At 41.8% G+C, this 15,367-nt stretch overlaps 1 protein-coding gene across 1 annotated transcript in view; it reads left to right on the top strand.

Annotated features, from left to right (window-relative positions):
- Positions 1-8,377: 8,377 nt before the first annotated feature.
- LOC308287593 (metabotropic glutamate receptor 7-like) overlaps positions 8,378-15,367 on the top strand; it is a gene marked incomplete at its 5' end in the record, with an annotated part of 266,695 nt that continues 259,705 nt past the window's right edge. The window contains one exon of the mRNA XM_080728818.1: positions 8,378-8,489. Coding sequence (XP_080584944.1) covers positions 8,378-8,489 — 112 coding nt within the window. The remainder of the gene's footprint in view (positions 8,490-15,367) is intronic.

Genomic DNA, 15,367 nt, shown 5'->3' with positions numbered 1-15,367 from the left:
GAATGGGGTGCTATTACTTTTCTAAGAGAAAAGTTGTATCGTTTAATTGATATTAATTTATTAGTGAATTAATTTTACCCATTGACTTATAATGGGAATCGCAAAAACTCACATTCAATATTTTTTTTCTCGCAAACCATAGGGGCTACAGTTTCAAAACTTGGAGAGGAGATTTATAATGATATAATGATATAATTTATAATGATAAAATTCCTTTTTCCCTGGATTCCTTGGGTCATGACGCATCTCCTCATATAGGCCACGCCCATTTGCGTCAGGATAGAATTTTCTTCAAAACACACTTTTTGCTCCTTTTCCTACATATTTTCTCCAAATGTCACAAAAATCAATACACACGATCTATGGACTCATGCGATAAACATATTTAAACGATATTTTGATAGTCCATACCGTTCTTCCGTAACAGGGTTCCAAAGTTAGCGGGAGGAGCCCGTTTTGTAAGAAGTAGCCATAAATCACAAACGAAACATCCAGTCAACACCAAATTTTAACCACAAGTGGGGGGCGCTATACTGAACATATATCCAAAAGCATTTCCACTTCGACCCATAGGGGGCACCACAAACGCGCAAAACTTAACCGTTTCATGCCAAAACGTGTTTTTCAGGGGGAACGACCCTCTCAAAACGAAACACTAACACCAACCGCTACACAAGGTTGCACAGACTTAGCGAGCTGCAGGCACACTTAAAATTTCTTAGAAATTTTATTTTCTAGTTACATTTACTTAAGTAACTAGACCTTACCCGTTCGAAGATATGTGCTCCAAAATATGTGCAGAGTGTGGGTTATGGGGAAAGTAACTGTAACTGGTGCGTGCATGCAGAATATGTGGGAGCATCATAATGTAAGGAGCAGCCCATGGAGGAGTGTATAATTATGATGAATACAAATAATTTAACAGCAAAATGAGGTGAATAGAAGTATGGGATTATGTATGCGTTAATATGTATTTGTGTACAACATTTGGGTGCTCATTTGGTTGTGTGTGTTCCATTGGAAGATGAGACAGTTACAACTGTATTTTGTTCCCATGTATATAATGTTACATGTTTTATATGATGTGCTAATAAACTAAACTAAACAACTCATCAAACACACCCGGTGCATGCGTGAGTGAGAAAGTTGTGATCAGTTGCTGAAGCGAGTGAATAGATAAACGTGGAAATGCATTGATGTGAGAGCGTTAGAGCGTGGGTGACTGTGTGACTGACTCTCTTCATTTAGGAGATAGATGTACTTTTACTATTTTGAGTTATTTGTACTTTACTTGAGTATCTCCAATTTCCAGTACTTTTACTTCGACTCCACTACATCTGGGATCCAAATATTGTATTTAACTCCACAACATTTATTTGAAAACTTTAGTTACTAGTTACTTTGCCTTAGTAGTAGTTTGTATAAATTATACTTGTAGCCCTAGGATTTTTGAAAATAGCTTATCTACAAGCTCACAATGTGCCGCATCGCGACGAGTTGTGAGCTTGTAGATTGTCTATTTTTAAAAAATGTTGTACTTTTACTTTTGGTAATTTAAGTACATTTTACTTTTACTTTTACTCAAGTACATTTTGAATTACAGACTTTTACTTACTTTACTAACGGATTATTTCTAATTTATATTGCAGTATTGATACTTTTACTTAAGTAAAACATCTGAATACCTTTTCCACCACTGCAGGCAGTGAACCCTGAGTTGCTCTGGGAATGCAGCTCTGTATTTAACATGACCTTTCTGCGAGAATATTGTTGTAGCCTTGAACAAACCTCACCATTTGGTCGTTTTCTTTTATTGATTTTCTGTTGTTTGTGATGTTGGATTGCCACCCACATGGAGGTAAACCCACACGACCCTCGGAAGAAAGAAATCATTAGAAAAGATCATTAGGAAAATGTCAAGTATTTATGGGTGTCAACAAGAAACACAAGTTCCTGAATTTCTGCCACATACTGTACATTACCGTACAAATGGACAATACATGTTCTCCCTGTCTACTTGCAGAAAGTCAAATAAAATATAGCATAGCAACACGTTTAGATGAGCATTTTTCTCACACATAATCTCTCCTCTTATGCCCATGCTTTCTTATCAACACGTTTAACCCAGGCATAAGATCTGCGAGGCTAATTGGAAGAGGTGTCTTATGCAGGCAGGAGGATTTATCAACTTTTAGTTTTTTCTTTCTTTAACGAGGCAGACTTTTGCTTCTGACAGGCAAGAGAAAAAGCTCAGGTGAGCAGATCAAATAATCCCTGACCGTGTTCAGAGTTTGTATAATTACCCCGACCACCTCTACTGTTTACTGTGTCAAACTCATTTTCAACCTTGTGGAGAGAACAAGTCTCGGTGATTCCGAGATAACGGCTGTTGTGTGAAAAAGCCTTCCAATTATGGGGAAAATAAGCCCAGGGGTGTCGCACCAAATTCTGGGCCCTGGGTACAAGGATTCACTTACATTTTGTGCTTTAACTATTGAAAAATAGCAGATTTACAAGCTCGCAGCGCGGCACCGCGTGCTGCGCTGCGAGCTTGTAGATCTGATATTTTTGTAAAATCGTGAGAATTTGACCAAGTCTTTGAATATTTCAAATACTTCTAAGGTTTTTTGAAAAAAAAAAAAAAAATGTATGTTTCTATGTCAGAGGTGCTCAAACCTTTTCATGTGCTGTAAAGGACCCCCAAAATGATATGTATTTGGCCACGGACCGCCATCTCAAAATATTTAGTTCCAGGGACCCCCCAGAAGAAATTTTTCACAACTTTTCAAAAATAGCAGATCGACAAGCTTGCACCGCAGCACTCGGTGCCGCGCTGTGAGCTTGTAGGCCTATATCTGCTATTTTTCAATAGCTAAAGAATAAAATAAATAGGGCCCCTCCACCTTGGGCCCTAGTAACTCCGTCCCAGTTTCCTCTCCCCTCCCTTGTGGCGCCCCTGAGTAAGCCCATAGGTTAGCTGCGGTTTCTCTCAAAGTAATTTCTAGGGAGTTTTATTATGCTTGATTAGCATCAGCTAGGAGGCAGAAGCAAGGCGTATTATGCATGCCTGCCAAAACATTACCACACTAGTAGGAAAACACCTGTTCATTAGATACAGATGGAAACAATCTTTACATACATACATTTATTTTCTAGCCATCTGGCTGATGTATTAAAATAAATTACATGTGTATCACTACAAAAAACAGTAAGACTCCCTAATCGGGAGATAAGCGACCATCAGGTCGCATACACAAACTTTAGAAGGCAATGGTAGCCAATCAGGAGAGATGACATGACTTTAGAGATACTGTGTACCGCTTTGTGTGATTTTAGGGTAGAATCTGTAGGAGCAGTGTCCCAAAATGTTTTTTGCAAGAATCTGCCTCATGGCCCTCTTCTGAGGGCCATGTGAGAAATGAGGTTGTGGTTTGGCAGCCAAGGAGTGTGTGTGCAAAGTTTGGCATGGATCGGGGCAACGGTGGCGGAGATATGAGTGGGGCAAAAGTGTGACGTGACGTGTGACGGACAGACTGACAGCCGGTGGAGGCTTGATAGTATAAGTGCGACCTGACGGTCACAATAAAGAATGCACTATAGACCTGTTTCATGGGTTTTCAGTTGTCTGTTTATTTTTATTTTTATTAAGATGTTCTCAACTATAGCCAGATGTAACACATTTTATTACACTGCCTTACCCCTTATGCCTAAAGTTATTAACCATGTTTTACAAGGCAGTGCGGAAGATTGGGCATGCAGTGTATTATACAGTATCCTAGAAATATTGTGGTTTGGGGTCCTATTAATGTTGCATGCAATCTCTCCTTACTTTTCTTCACTGAGCCATCTATTTGGAGGCCGCTGCTTGCTCTCTCAATCTCTCTCTCTCTCTCACTCTCACTCTCTCTCCCCTTAGCAGGGACGTGCTGGGCCCCTGATTCAGCCCGGGAAAAAGAGTTGGAGAGGCCCTCATTGTGCTATAGAGAGAGATCTCTCTCTATAGCGCTGCTGCTACTCAAAGATTTGTGACAAAGTGACAAGCCAGTGGGCCAATTACATGAGTTATATTTTGTTGTTGTCGGGTGGAAACCTTGTATGTCCAAAACCGTTTGTTTTGTATTTATCATTAAACTAGTGAAAACAGCTGATCTACAAGCACACATGTGTGCTTGTAGATAGTCTGTTTTCACTACTTTTGTGAGGTCTTGTATGATGAAGCAGGGCATTGCTTTGCGAAAAAATGTGCACATTTGAAACTTGGAGATGGAAACTTGGTAGAAGTTTCTGCCCGACAGTGACGATTTACTTTGTTGGCCGCCCAGCCCCCAAAATGGAACAAAGGCCGACATTTTATTTTAAATGTTTTCCTAATGGCAGGCCTGGACCGGCCGGGAATGAACCGGCCGTTCGGGAGTTGTCCCGCTTTTTCCAATGGCCAGCACGTCCCTGCCCCTTAGCATCATTGTATTTTGCTGAGCATGTTTCCAGCAGCATCCTCCCACACATCCCTACAGTTAGATTCATCCACACCTACTGTCAATATGTTCTCACAACGGGTTCATTGCTATGCTGGTTATTCTTGTGTATGGCTATGATCTCACCAGTGGCTTAATGGTTAGAGTGTGCGCAGGGCCGTGGGAAATAATTTACAGCAGCAGATGCTGGTCCAGGGACCCCTCCAGCGAGGTTTTAATTATTTTTTATAATCGGTTTAATTCAGGTTGTATTCATATAAATAGGCCTAATTGCAGAATCGTCATGCAATGCAGCATATCAAATAGCCTAACATAACATAGGATTGGACAAATTCCCCCCAAATAACATAGATGTTGATCTGCGAAGATCTGACTGAAACATATTATAGACATACAACAACAGTGGCACACTGTGAAACATGTTATAGACATACAACAACAGTGGCACACTGTGAAACATGTTATAGACATACAACAACAGTGGCACACTGACAAAGCAGCGGTGGGCAGCGGTGGCCCGTCATACTCATAACACACGAATACAGTAGAAATTATTAGGTCCTATACATAAAACCACCGCTAGGGGGTGCTGCATCACCTGCAGCACCTATACTTCCCACGGCTATGAGTGTGCGACCTGAGATTGGGAGGTCGGGAATTGAATCCCCAGACGGGTCATATCAAAGACAGTTACAACATTGTACCAAATGTTTCCTTATTTGGCACTCAACATCAAGGGTTGCATTGGGGTAAGTCCCTGCAACACACTAGCACACAGGTCTTCAACAGGGGGTCCAGGACCCCTAGGGGGTCCCCAGAGTTACTACAGGGGGATAGAAACATTTTTCTCCTTTTCTGAAGCGGTGAAAACCGCTTCCTATGAGTGGCTTTGTGTGTATCACGCCCATATATGGTCATTTTAGTCCAGAATGAACACGCTTTTTCAAAAACAGAATGTCCGTTTAATTACCATATATGGTGATCTCAGTCCAGAATGAACAGGGTTTTTCAAAAACACAATGTATGTCACCTCATGTCCATATATGGTCACTCCAGGCCAGAATTAACAGGTTTTTCCTGTCCCGTACGTGCAAAATATCAGTCCAGAATGAATAGGCTTTTTCAAAAAGCAAAATGTGTGTCCCATGTCCATATATGGTCATTTCAGTTCAGAATTAATAGGCTTTCACCGCACACATATCCTGTACGTCCAGAATATGTGTGCGGTGTCCCTTCCGGTCAGATGAATGGATACTTTGAGGATTGGTCAAGCTTCACATGATAATTTGGCCTTCAGGTTTTATCTGTCTTGTACATGCAATAGGTCTCACCTATTGCAGCAATGACAAATGCGGCTGCATAAAAGCAAAAGCAAAGGCACAATAAGAATATACAGATGCTAACAGAATGGTAAAAAGGAGCATTAAGGCAGACAAGAGTAAATACATTGAAAATCTAGCAGAAGTTGAAAAATGTAGTAGGCCACAAAGATAACAGAAACTGAAATAATTATAGAGGGATGCAGTTGACAAACAACTAAGAGACCAGCAAGCAGGACTTTTTATATATATTTTTAAAACCTATTATACCGGCTGTCATACCGGCTCTCCAGACAATTCTATACTAAGATTCACCGCTGCACTTCGAACCGAGGTTTGATTTTTTATTAACCATTTGAACCCTAGTGTCCATACTATATTCTGAGAACTGTAGCCAAAAATAGCAGCCAGCTATTTTTGGCAAAGAGCTTTGGTGTAGAGGGGAATAAGAGCAGACTAAGTACAGTTAAAGGTCAGGTTTTATTAAGTATTGACGGTTCAAGTCGTTAAATATCTGAAAACACAAATTGACATGATTCCAAAATACACTGATGATTGTGCTGTCAAACGATGAAACTATATGGAATCTATGAAAAGGTTGTGGGGGTCCCTGCTTCATCTCTCTCAACTAAGGGGTCCTTGGCCTGAAAACGTTGAAGACCCCTGAACTAGCATCATGTCCAGGGGGTGTACTTGTACATCTAGTTACCTCACACAGTCACACTGAGCAAAGTTGAGATGGACTCTTGAATTATGTATGGGCTACAAGGCTCAGGAGTTGTTGATTCCTGGGGTTAATTAATGGATCTCAATTCCCTCAACTACTGTGAATATGGTAATGTAGCTGCCAATGAACTGAACAGTGCAGCAGTTCACCTGCAACACAATGTTCTATAAATAATTGGGCTCATCGTTTCAGCATGACCATGTGACGTTGATACTGTTTGTGTGCAATCAGAAAGCAATTGGCTCATGTTATAACAGCTCATATTTTCAGCTCATCTAGTATATCTCTGTCTGTCTGTCTGTCTGTCTCCTTGGCAATAGTTTCTGGGTAACTGTACACATCAGGGACATGTTAGAAAGGCAGGGGCTGACATTTCGAAAAAGGGTCTTTTGGTGAAAATATTGAAACTAGCAGCGCAACGCGTTGTGAGCTTGGAGGTTGGCTATTTTCAGTGCTTTATACCACACTGAACTTTTTTATTTACACATTTCTACACATAGAGGGCAATTATTTCAACATAAGATGCTGCATTCAAGTTCAGGAGAGTTTGGACAAGGCAATTCTATTGAATGCTGACTTTTTGCATTGCATGGAAAGAGGGCATTTGCATTTCTTTCACCATAGTAAAAACTGCATTTATGGTCTGGAGAGGGCATTTTTTACAGACGGATAAAAGGGCAGGGGCTCAAGCCCCCTTTGATGTCTACTTGTGCATGTGCCTGCACTCGACAACCCCACTCTAAATTGTAGGAAACCACTTTGTTTTACACCTACGCTGTGGTTTACACACACACACACACACACACACACACACACACACACACACACACACACACAGTCTTTCTGATGCGCCTGCAGTCCCTCCATGGCTCCATCCATCAAGTTCTTTTTCCTTTTTCCATCCATTGCTGAAAACTTGTGGAGCAGAAAAACAATGAAAAAGCTCAGAAAGGTTGAGGTAGTAATATTCCTGGACATACAGTCTCCCAGAAGGAGAACCAACACAAAGATGTCAGAAAACACAACGCTTGAGCGCATTTTACTTTACTGACCCCTTACTCCTTGCCAGCACGGGAAAAAGTCTGCACAGCCAAATCCTGTTAGAGCGTAACACTGCAGTTTCAGTGATTTTCTGAATGGGCGTGTCTGAACCGTACTCTTTTGAAATCGGCCCCACTCTATGTCACAGGGGGCTCATTTCCATAGTACCGCCCCTCCACTTCAGTTTCCTGGCAACTGAAGAGAAGGGGGCGGTACTTTTGGGGTGGATTCTATTGAGACTATGAGGTGGGCGGGGTAAAGTGGTGCTAAAATTGGATCGATACAGGGAAGATTAGCATGGTGCCATGCTAAAATTGGAACGATACACTGTATTGTTCCACTTTTGGCCCAAAGACAGCACCCCGTTGCCAACAAAGGGCATTTTGGTATTGCATTTGAAACGGCTTGGAATTAGAGACATACAGAACATGACATTTCAATATCTGAGTGGTTGTTTATGCTAAAACCAGTATAAAACCGTATTATGGACCAATATTTATATAAAATATACAGTATATTTTTAAAAGCATGGTGTGGCCTATTTAATGACATGTAGTATGGTAATTAAATGTATGGCAGTTTAATTAAATGTATTTTCATGAAAACAAAAAACAAAGAGGGTAGATCTTCAAAGATCAGGGCACATGCTATCAAAATGAACGCGTTGTTGAATTCAACAACTCCTCACCACTCTGCTCTCTCTTGTCCAGATTCCCCAGATCAGCTATGCGTCCACTGCGCCGGAGCTGAGCGACGACCGGAGGTACGACTTCTTCTCCCGGGTGGTGCCCCCGGACAGCTTCCAGGCTCAGGCCATGGTGGACATCGTCAAGGCCATGGGGTGGAACTACGTCTCCACCGTGGCGTCTGAAGGCAGCTATGGCGAGAAAGGGGTGGACGCTTTCACGCAGCTCTCCAGAGATGCAGGTGGGTGCCGGTAGGGTGCTGGTTGAAGCGCAGTGTGTGAGTGTGTGGAGGGGTGTATACATAATGCATCTGGGTTATGAGAGGACCCCCACCTCTGATTAGCCTACCAAAGTTTTGTTTGCAAGGCCTAAAAGTAAAATAGAAATGTAATTGTTATTTATATGTTCCAATATTCAATGCCAGAAACACAAATTGTTAATTGCAATGATTTGTAAAAACAAATTCCATGCAGATCCGAATGACTGAAAGGACATTTTTAGTATTAGATTATCAATAATATTGATTATGATTTGAACTCTTGTTATAATTTTGAATACTAAAAATGGCTCAATTCAAATATAGTAGATGTGTATTACTAGGTAGCACATCAATGCTGATAATATTATATAATATATAGCACTGATGATTACATTGTCTACAAATCATTGCATTTAATGATTTGTGTTAGGCTAATCAGAGGCAGGTTGGGGCAGGTCCTTTCGTAACGCAGATGCATTATGTATACACGCTGTGTAGAGTCAACTGTGCAGTTCGTTGAGAACCACTGTAATAGTGATGATGACGATGATGTTGATGATGATGATGATGATGATGAGTACATTGGTGTTAGTGGTAGTAATGCCACTGATGAGGAGGAGGTGGTGCTGGTGATGACAGGAGAGGGTGGACTGGTACTGGTTGGAGCTTGGTTGAATGGGACATGATGAGCGTTGCATTGATTGTTGAATCAATCAGTGGTGAGACGACGATGTTGATGATATCAGTGGTGATGATGTTGCTAGAAGAAATACATGGATTCATGGGGGTGTATTTTGTCCAACTGGTCCAGAGAGTCAGCTGTGTTGAACAAATGTAATGAACATGTAATGTGATTTAATATGATTGATGCAGATTTAATCAGATCAGTTTTCACATGTATTGCATAATGTTGACTGCCGATGAAGAGATCCACAGTTCAGCTCTGATGTGCCCCTAAACCAGTGTATCTGAAACTTTCACATTTCAAGGTCTGCCCTTAACTCTGACAGTGTACAACGGGTTCATTTGGTTCCATTTGTACGCTGTCAGAGTTACAGACTTGTATGGGTTAATTTAGACCCCCCTAAAGGAACCCACAGAGTCCCTGGAATCCACTTTGAGAACCACTGCCCTAAACCATTTACAACATGCTGTCAAAATGGAGTTAATGTAAAAGCTATACTTTGCACATGTTTTGTATGTGTGTCATTACATGCAGAGAGCACGCTGCAGCTAGTTCACAATGATTTCCATAAATATGTCTAATATCTCCAATAGCCAGCTCTCAGGCTTTCATGTGCATGAGGGCACTCTAATAAATTCAGAGGAGGCCAATTAGCATTCAGGTGTAAACTCCATGTCCCAGAAGTTACCATACAATAAATGAAGTTGTTTCAAGCCCTGCGTCACCATGAAATGTGACTGTAATTGTATTATTGTTGTTTAATCACGGTCTCATTTGCGTTCTAAGCCTGCATGTATGTTATGAGTATGTGTTTCCTTTTTCTGAAATCATCCGTACAGAGCTAGTTTTAGACAATTAGTCATGGAACGGATAGGATGGGGTCTCTGGTCTGATAAAACAAAGACAGGCAACTTGTTTGTCATCTCTTATACATGTTTTCTTGTAAACGTTTGACTAGCAGTGTTCCAAAAGTGTTTGAAAGCACTCTGTATTACTTAACGGTTGTTGCTGCCCATTTTATTACACTGGATACTGTAAGTGCAGTGGTGTAGTGACAGTCATTTGGTATTTTCTGGACTGTAGAAAGGTGGAGTATCCAGAGCAAAGTGGTGAGGTGGGTTGGATTAGGTTTAGGAGTATAGTAAAAGTGGGCGTGTTGCAGGTGGATTCATTCATCATGACTAATGAAACGATCGCTTTTCATTATCTTTAAGAGCAGTGCAATGCACCGTGCTCAGCCCAAAAGTGCACTGATAATTTCTACAGTGTCGTGGAAGAAAAGCTTTGGAAATGTAATTTCTCCCGAGAGCACATTGATGTCCTTGTGCAGGAGGTGCAGTACAGTACATCTACGACGGGGTGGTTTTTCTAGATTGATATTCCTATGCATTTGTTGTATTGCTGTTGATGTGACATATTATCTTAGCTTATTATATTGATACCTGCTTATTATAAGTCGCTTTAGATTAAAAGCGTCTGCTAAATGCCTAAATTGTAAATTGTAGGTCTATGGGAAAAGATAGACGTCTCTGAAATCACCCAAACCTGTTTTATAATTTATATGTTCTGCTTAGCTCGATGCCAGACATCATCAAACCGTTTCTTTATGTTTAGTTCTTTTTTTTTGTAGTACAAAAAAAAAAAAGTGAACAGAAAATGTTAACTGCGACAATATATTATTCCACAAATGGTGATGTGACCTTCATTGTGTTCTGCACATTCAGACACAGAGGCAAACCGCATGAAAAGGCTGCTGCTCTGGAGAAGGTTCCAGGACTGTCCCATTGGGCCAGTGCATTGTAATGAGCTACTGAGAATGAGTTTGTAAAAATGCTAAATTGATTCCTGAGGCTGAAAACGGTCTGACCACGCCTGTGCCTACATTTAATAAAAACCATGGAAGTAATACAAGTAACATTCCCTAAGGTCGAGTAGCGACCGCAGAGAGTACCAGCTAATTTGACCTAAGATTTTTTTTTTAAATTACAAAAAAGAAACATGTCAACTTATATGCATATGAGACATGGTGCGGGTGGACATTAATTGAGGATAAATATTGCGTGCAGGCGAGCATAATTGCATGTAAACTTACAAGCAAAGGCTCTTCAAAGCACACGTGAGGAGGAAAAGGGCAGAGGAGATCTGTACACATTGAGACACTCCCAAAACCAAAACCAAACTGATCAGAGTTTCGGGTGTGCTGGACATCAATTGAGCTGATCTACCACAACTGAACAGGATTAACACTGATTACAGCTCTAGTTACAGCAAGCGCCTGTAGGAGGTGTAAAAGAGCATAGTGTGTGGGTGTGACAGGCAAGTGTGACACAGTGTGGCAGGCAAGGGTAACAGCTTAACGTGACAGCGTGACACAACGCTGCAGGTTTTCACACTAAACTGCTCCCTGCGGTCGCAATAAGACCGGTAAAATACCAATAAGTGTAGTAAATGACAGTTTCTGATGAGGGTGAGGTGTAGCACAAGTCTGCATGAGAATGATGATGATTACGATGATGATGATGACGACAGCAATGTGATAACAGATAATTAGGGGTTTCAGCGAGCTTTCACCTTGCCGTTGTCTCCGATTTATGCAGACAATGAGTGTTGTGCTTATTATCGTCTCACCATGATTCTATGATCACAAGGGTGACCTTATTATGCAGACATAATTCTCTCCCAAATCATCCCTTTCCAGACAGCTTGTTAGATGACTATTCAGCTGAATGGGGAATCCAATAAGTGCCTTCCTGAATGCGTTAGCGCTGTGTGTGTGTGTGTGTGTGTGTGTGTGTGTGTGTGTGTGTGTGTGTGTGTGTGTGTGTGTGTGTGTGTGTGTGTGTGTGTGTGTGTGTGTGTGTGTGTGTGTGTGTGTGTGTGTGTGTGTGTGTGTGTGTGTGTGTGTCTTATTATCCACCCTGTATCGATTTGAGGTGCTTCTTATCAACTGAGCACGCACGCACGCACGCACACACACACACACACACACACACACACACACACAGACACACACACACACACAGTGTTTCCAAGCCTCATTAGTCTGGCGGTAGCAGTCTGATTAAAGCTAAAATTGTCTTCACACAGAATGTGTTGCCTTCTATAGTATCTATTCTATAGTATCTGTCTGTCTGTCTGTCTGTCTGTCTGTCTGTCTGTCTGTCTGTCTGTCTGTCTGTCTGTCTGTCTGTCTGTCTGTCTGTCTGTCTGCCTGTCTGTCTGTCAAGCATCATCTCCACCCATGCATCCAACCAAACCCCCATCCATCTACGGTAGACACACAAACATCCATCCATCTACGGTATGAAAAACATCCTGAACATTTCTGTTCATGATGCATGCATCTTCCACGGGAGCGTGTCGCTGTTACTACATGTCATCTTTTCGACACCCGACTCTAACCCTCACCCTAACCTTAACCTCCGTGGAGTAAGTCGCTAACCCTCCGGTCGAAATGATGGGCGTTCGCAAAAGCGAGATTTCCCCTCTTCCACTAAGATGGCAGCAGTGTGTTCTCTTTCTCTACAATATCATTGTCTCAGCTTTGTCAGTGTGTCAGAGCCATTTAAATGGATGTATCTTTGTGTAGAAGGATTGCACAGGAGAGCAGCAGCAGACATAATGAGGTTTCATTACACGTTCAGTGGCAACTGTTACTTCAGGCACCAGCATGTTGCGTTTGTACTCTGCCCATTTTGTATTCCACTCGCGTTTAACTTCTTGACATCTATGGGAAGTTATTGTCACTGTCGGGCAGAAACCTCGTATCTCCCAGTTTAAAATGTTTACTTTTTTTTCCTAAAGTAAAGCCCTGCTTCATCATACAAGACTGTTGCACAAAACGAGTGAAAATAGCAGATCTACGTGCGAGGCTTCGTGTGCTTGTAGATCTGCTATTTTCACTTGTTTAAATCCTTTTTAAAATGATAAATACAAAACGAACAGTTTTGGACGTACAAGGTTTCCACCCCACAACCACGTTATGTTCTCTCTTGTCCTTGGTGCACCAAAACCTAAAGCTGTGAGGCTCTTTTAATATAATTGTGTTTTGCTGAATAGTATTTATATTTTTCCTTGTATACTCTTTTATTTATCTCTATGAAATATGTCATTTGAATGTGAAACATATTCCAGACCCTGTGATTATTATTATGACCGTAGGTCGCAAGTTTACCATGAGAAATGTCACAGCTTGTCCGTGTCCGTCCGTCCGTGTAGACGTGTACAGATTTTTACGGTCTATGGGTTTGCCGCTCTGACATCATGCTCTGATGTCACTGTGATGTCCAGCACATCTTGTCTACGTATCCGTGTATCTCTGAAGGTCACGCCTGACACTGAGGTTCCCCTGACACATCACAGTGACATCACAGGTGATATCACATGTAAAAGTCCATATATGGGTATTCCCCAGAATCCCTTTTATGCCCATATATGAAGATCCCTGATGTCATCGATTTATATCACTGGCCAGATGACCAAGACATGGCCCATATCTGTGTGGCTGGTTTAGATAGGGATCTCCATGTATGGGCGTAAATTATATTGTATGTTGTGATGTCATGGGAACATTCTAACAGAATCCCTTTTATGCCCATATATGGAGATCCCTGATGTCATCAATATTAAGCCCATATCTAACAGGACTTCATATGGGAATGCGCATATATGGAGGAAGACAGCCCATATCTGTGTGGCTGGTTCAGACAGGGATCTCCATATATGGGCATAAAAGGGATGTACCATACAGTACATGGATCTCCATATATGGGTAACTGGTCCGATATACATCACTGGCCAGGTGGCCAAGAATGTCGCCCTGAGGCGTCTTACTAGTTATTATTATTACATTGTGTTGTACCTGGGACCAATAGGACCCTAACTCTTTTGGCAGCCCATCGCTAGGCAACACGCCTCCCCATCCTCTGGCTCTCAAAGGACTTTCTGGTGGATCTGAAATTCTTTCCACATTCTCTCCACACTGACAGTTACAGAGAGCAAAGTCTTTGATTAAACCTGGATATTCTAACCTGTGAAAAGAACACACACACACACACACACACACACACACACACACACACACACACACACACACACACACACACACACACACACACACACACACACCACTTATTGGCTCAGATTCAGCACAACTGCAAATAGAAAATGGTGCAACGTTTGCTCTCCGGTCCCTTGGACTTCTGAAAGCCGTTTGTTTTGGAAAGCTCTTAGCAAGGAGGAATAATGGCTTAGAGTTGAAAAGTGAAGTTGAGTGGAGATGAGGTGAAGATTGCAAGTAAACAACACACGCACGCACGCACGCACGCACGCACGCACGCACGCACGCACGCACGCACGCACGCAGATTTCAAGAACTGCTTGACTGTATTTAGAACACAGTGATTATGTGCTCGTATTACATCCCTGCCAGGATGATTCATGTGATTGCAATGAATGTATACAAGTTAATCGTTCCCCAGTCTCCGGCTGTATTTATCAGCTGGAAAGGCTGCAATCAAAACTCTCCAATTATTTCACCAAGCCCACTTTTATTCAAAGTGATTTATACTTTTAAACCGGTTGGTCGGTCCATCTTTGGACACTTTGAAATACGTTAAGCTTGATGTTGAGCACACAACGTCTATTTTCACTACTTCTTAAACATTTGTTTTCTAATTTTTTTTAACCGGTGTCCTATAGTATGTCATGACCCTATCTAGGGCTGTCACAATTATTACATAATCGTCTAATCGTGATTATTTTACATTATCGCAATTATTTTGTCATAATCGTCATAATCGTGAATGTTGAAAAATGACCGAAATAGTGGAAATAGCAGATCTACAAGCTCACAACGCGTCGCGCTGTGAGCTTGTAGATCGGTTATTTCCACTATGAAAGTTATTTTTGGAGCTGTGTGGAACACAAGCTCCCTATACGTGGCCGTGTGTGTAGGTATGTGGGTGGGTATGTGGGTATGTGGGTATGTGGGTATGTGGGTGGGTCTGTGGGTCTGTATGTAGCCTGTGTGTAGTAACCCTGGGTGACCAGAGAGGTGCTGTTGAGTCTAGCCTGCCCTGAGCATCAACTGCAATACACACACACACACACACACACACACACACACACACACACACACACACACACACACACACACACACACACACAGCTCCAC

The sequence above is a fragment of the Nannobrachium achirus genome (genome assembly GCF_963921795.1).
Source record: "Nannobrachium achirus genome assembly, chromosome: 6".
Classification (NCBI taxonomy): domain Eukaryota; kingdom Metazoa; phylum Chordata; class Actinopteri; order Myctophiformes; family Myctophidae; genus Nannobrachium; species Nannobrachium achirus.
The sequence above is the reverse complement of the archived record's forward strand: the minus strand, read 5'-3'. Positions and strand labels throughout refer to the sequence as shown.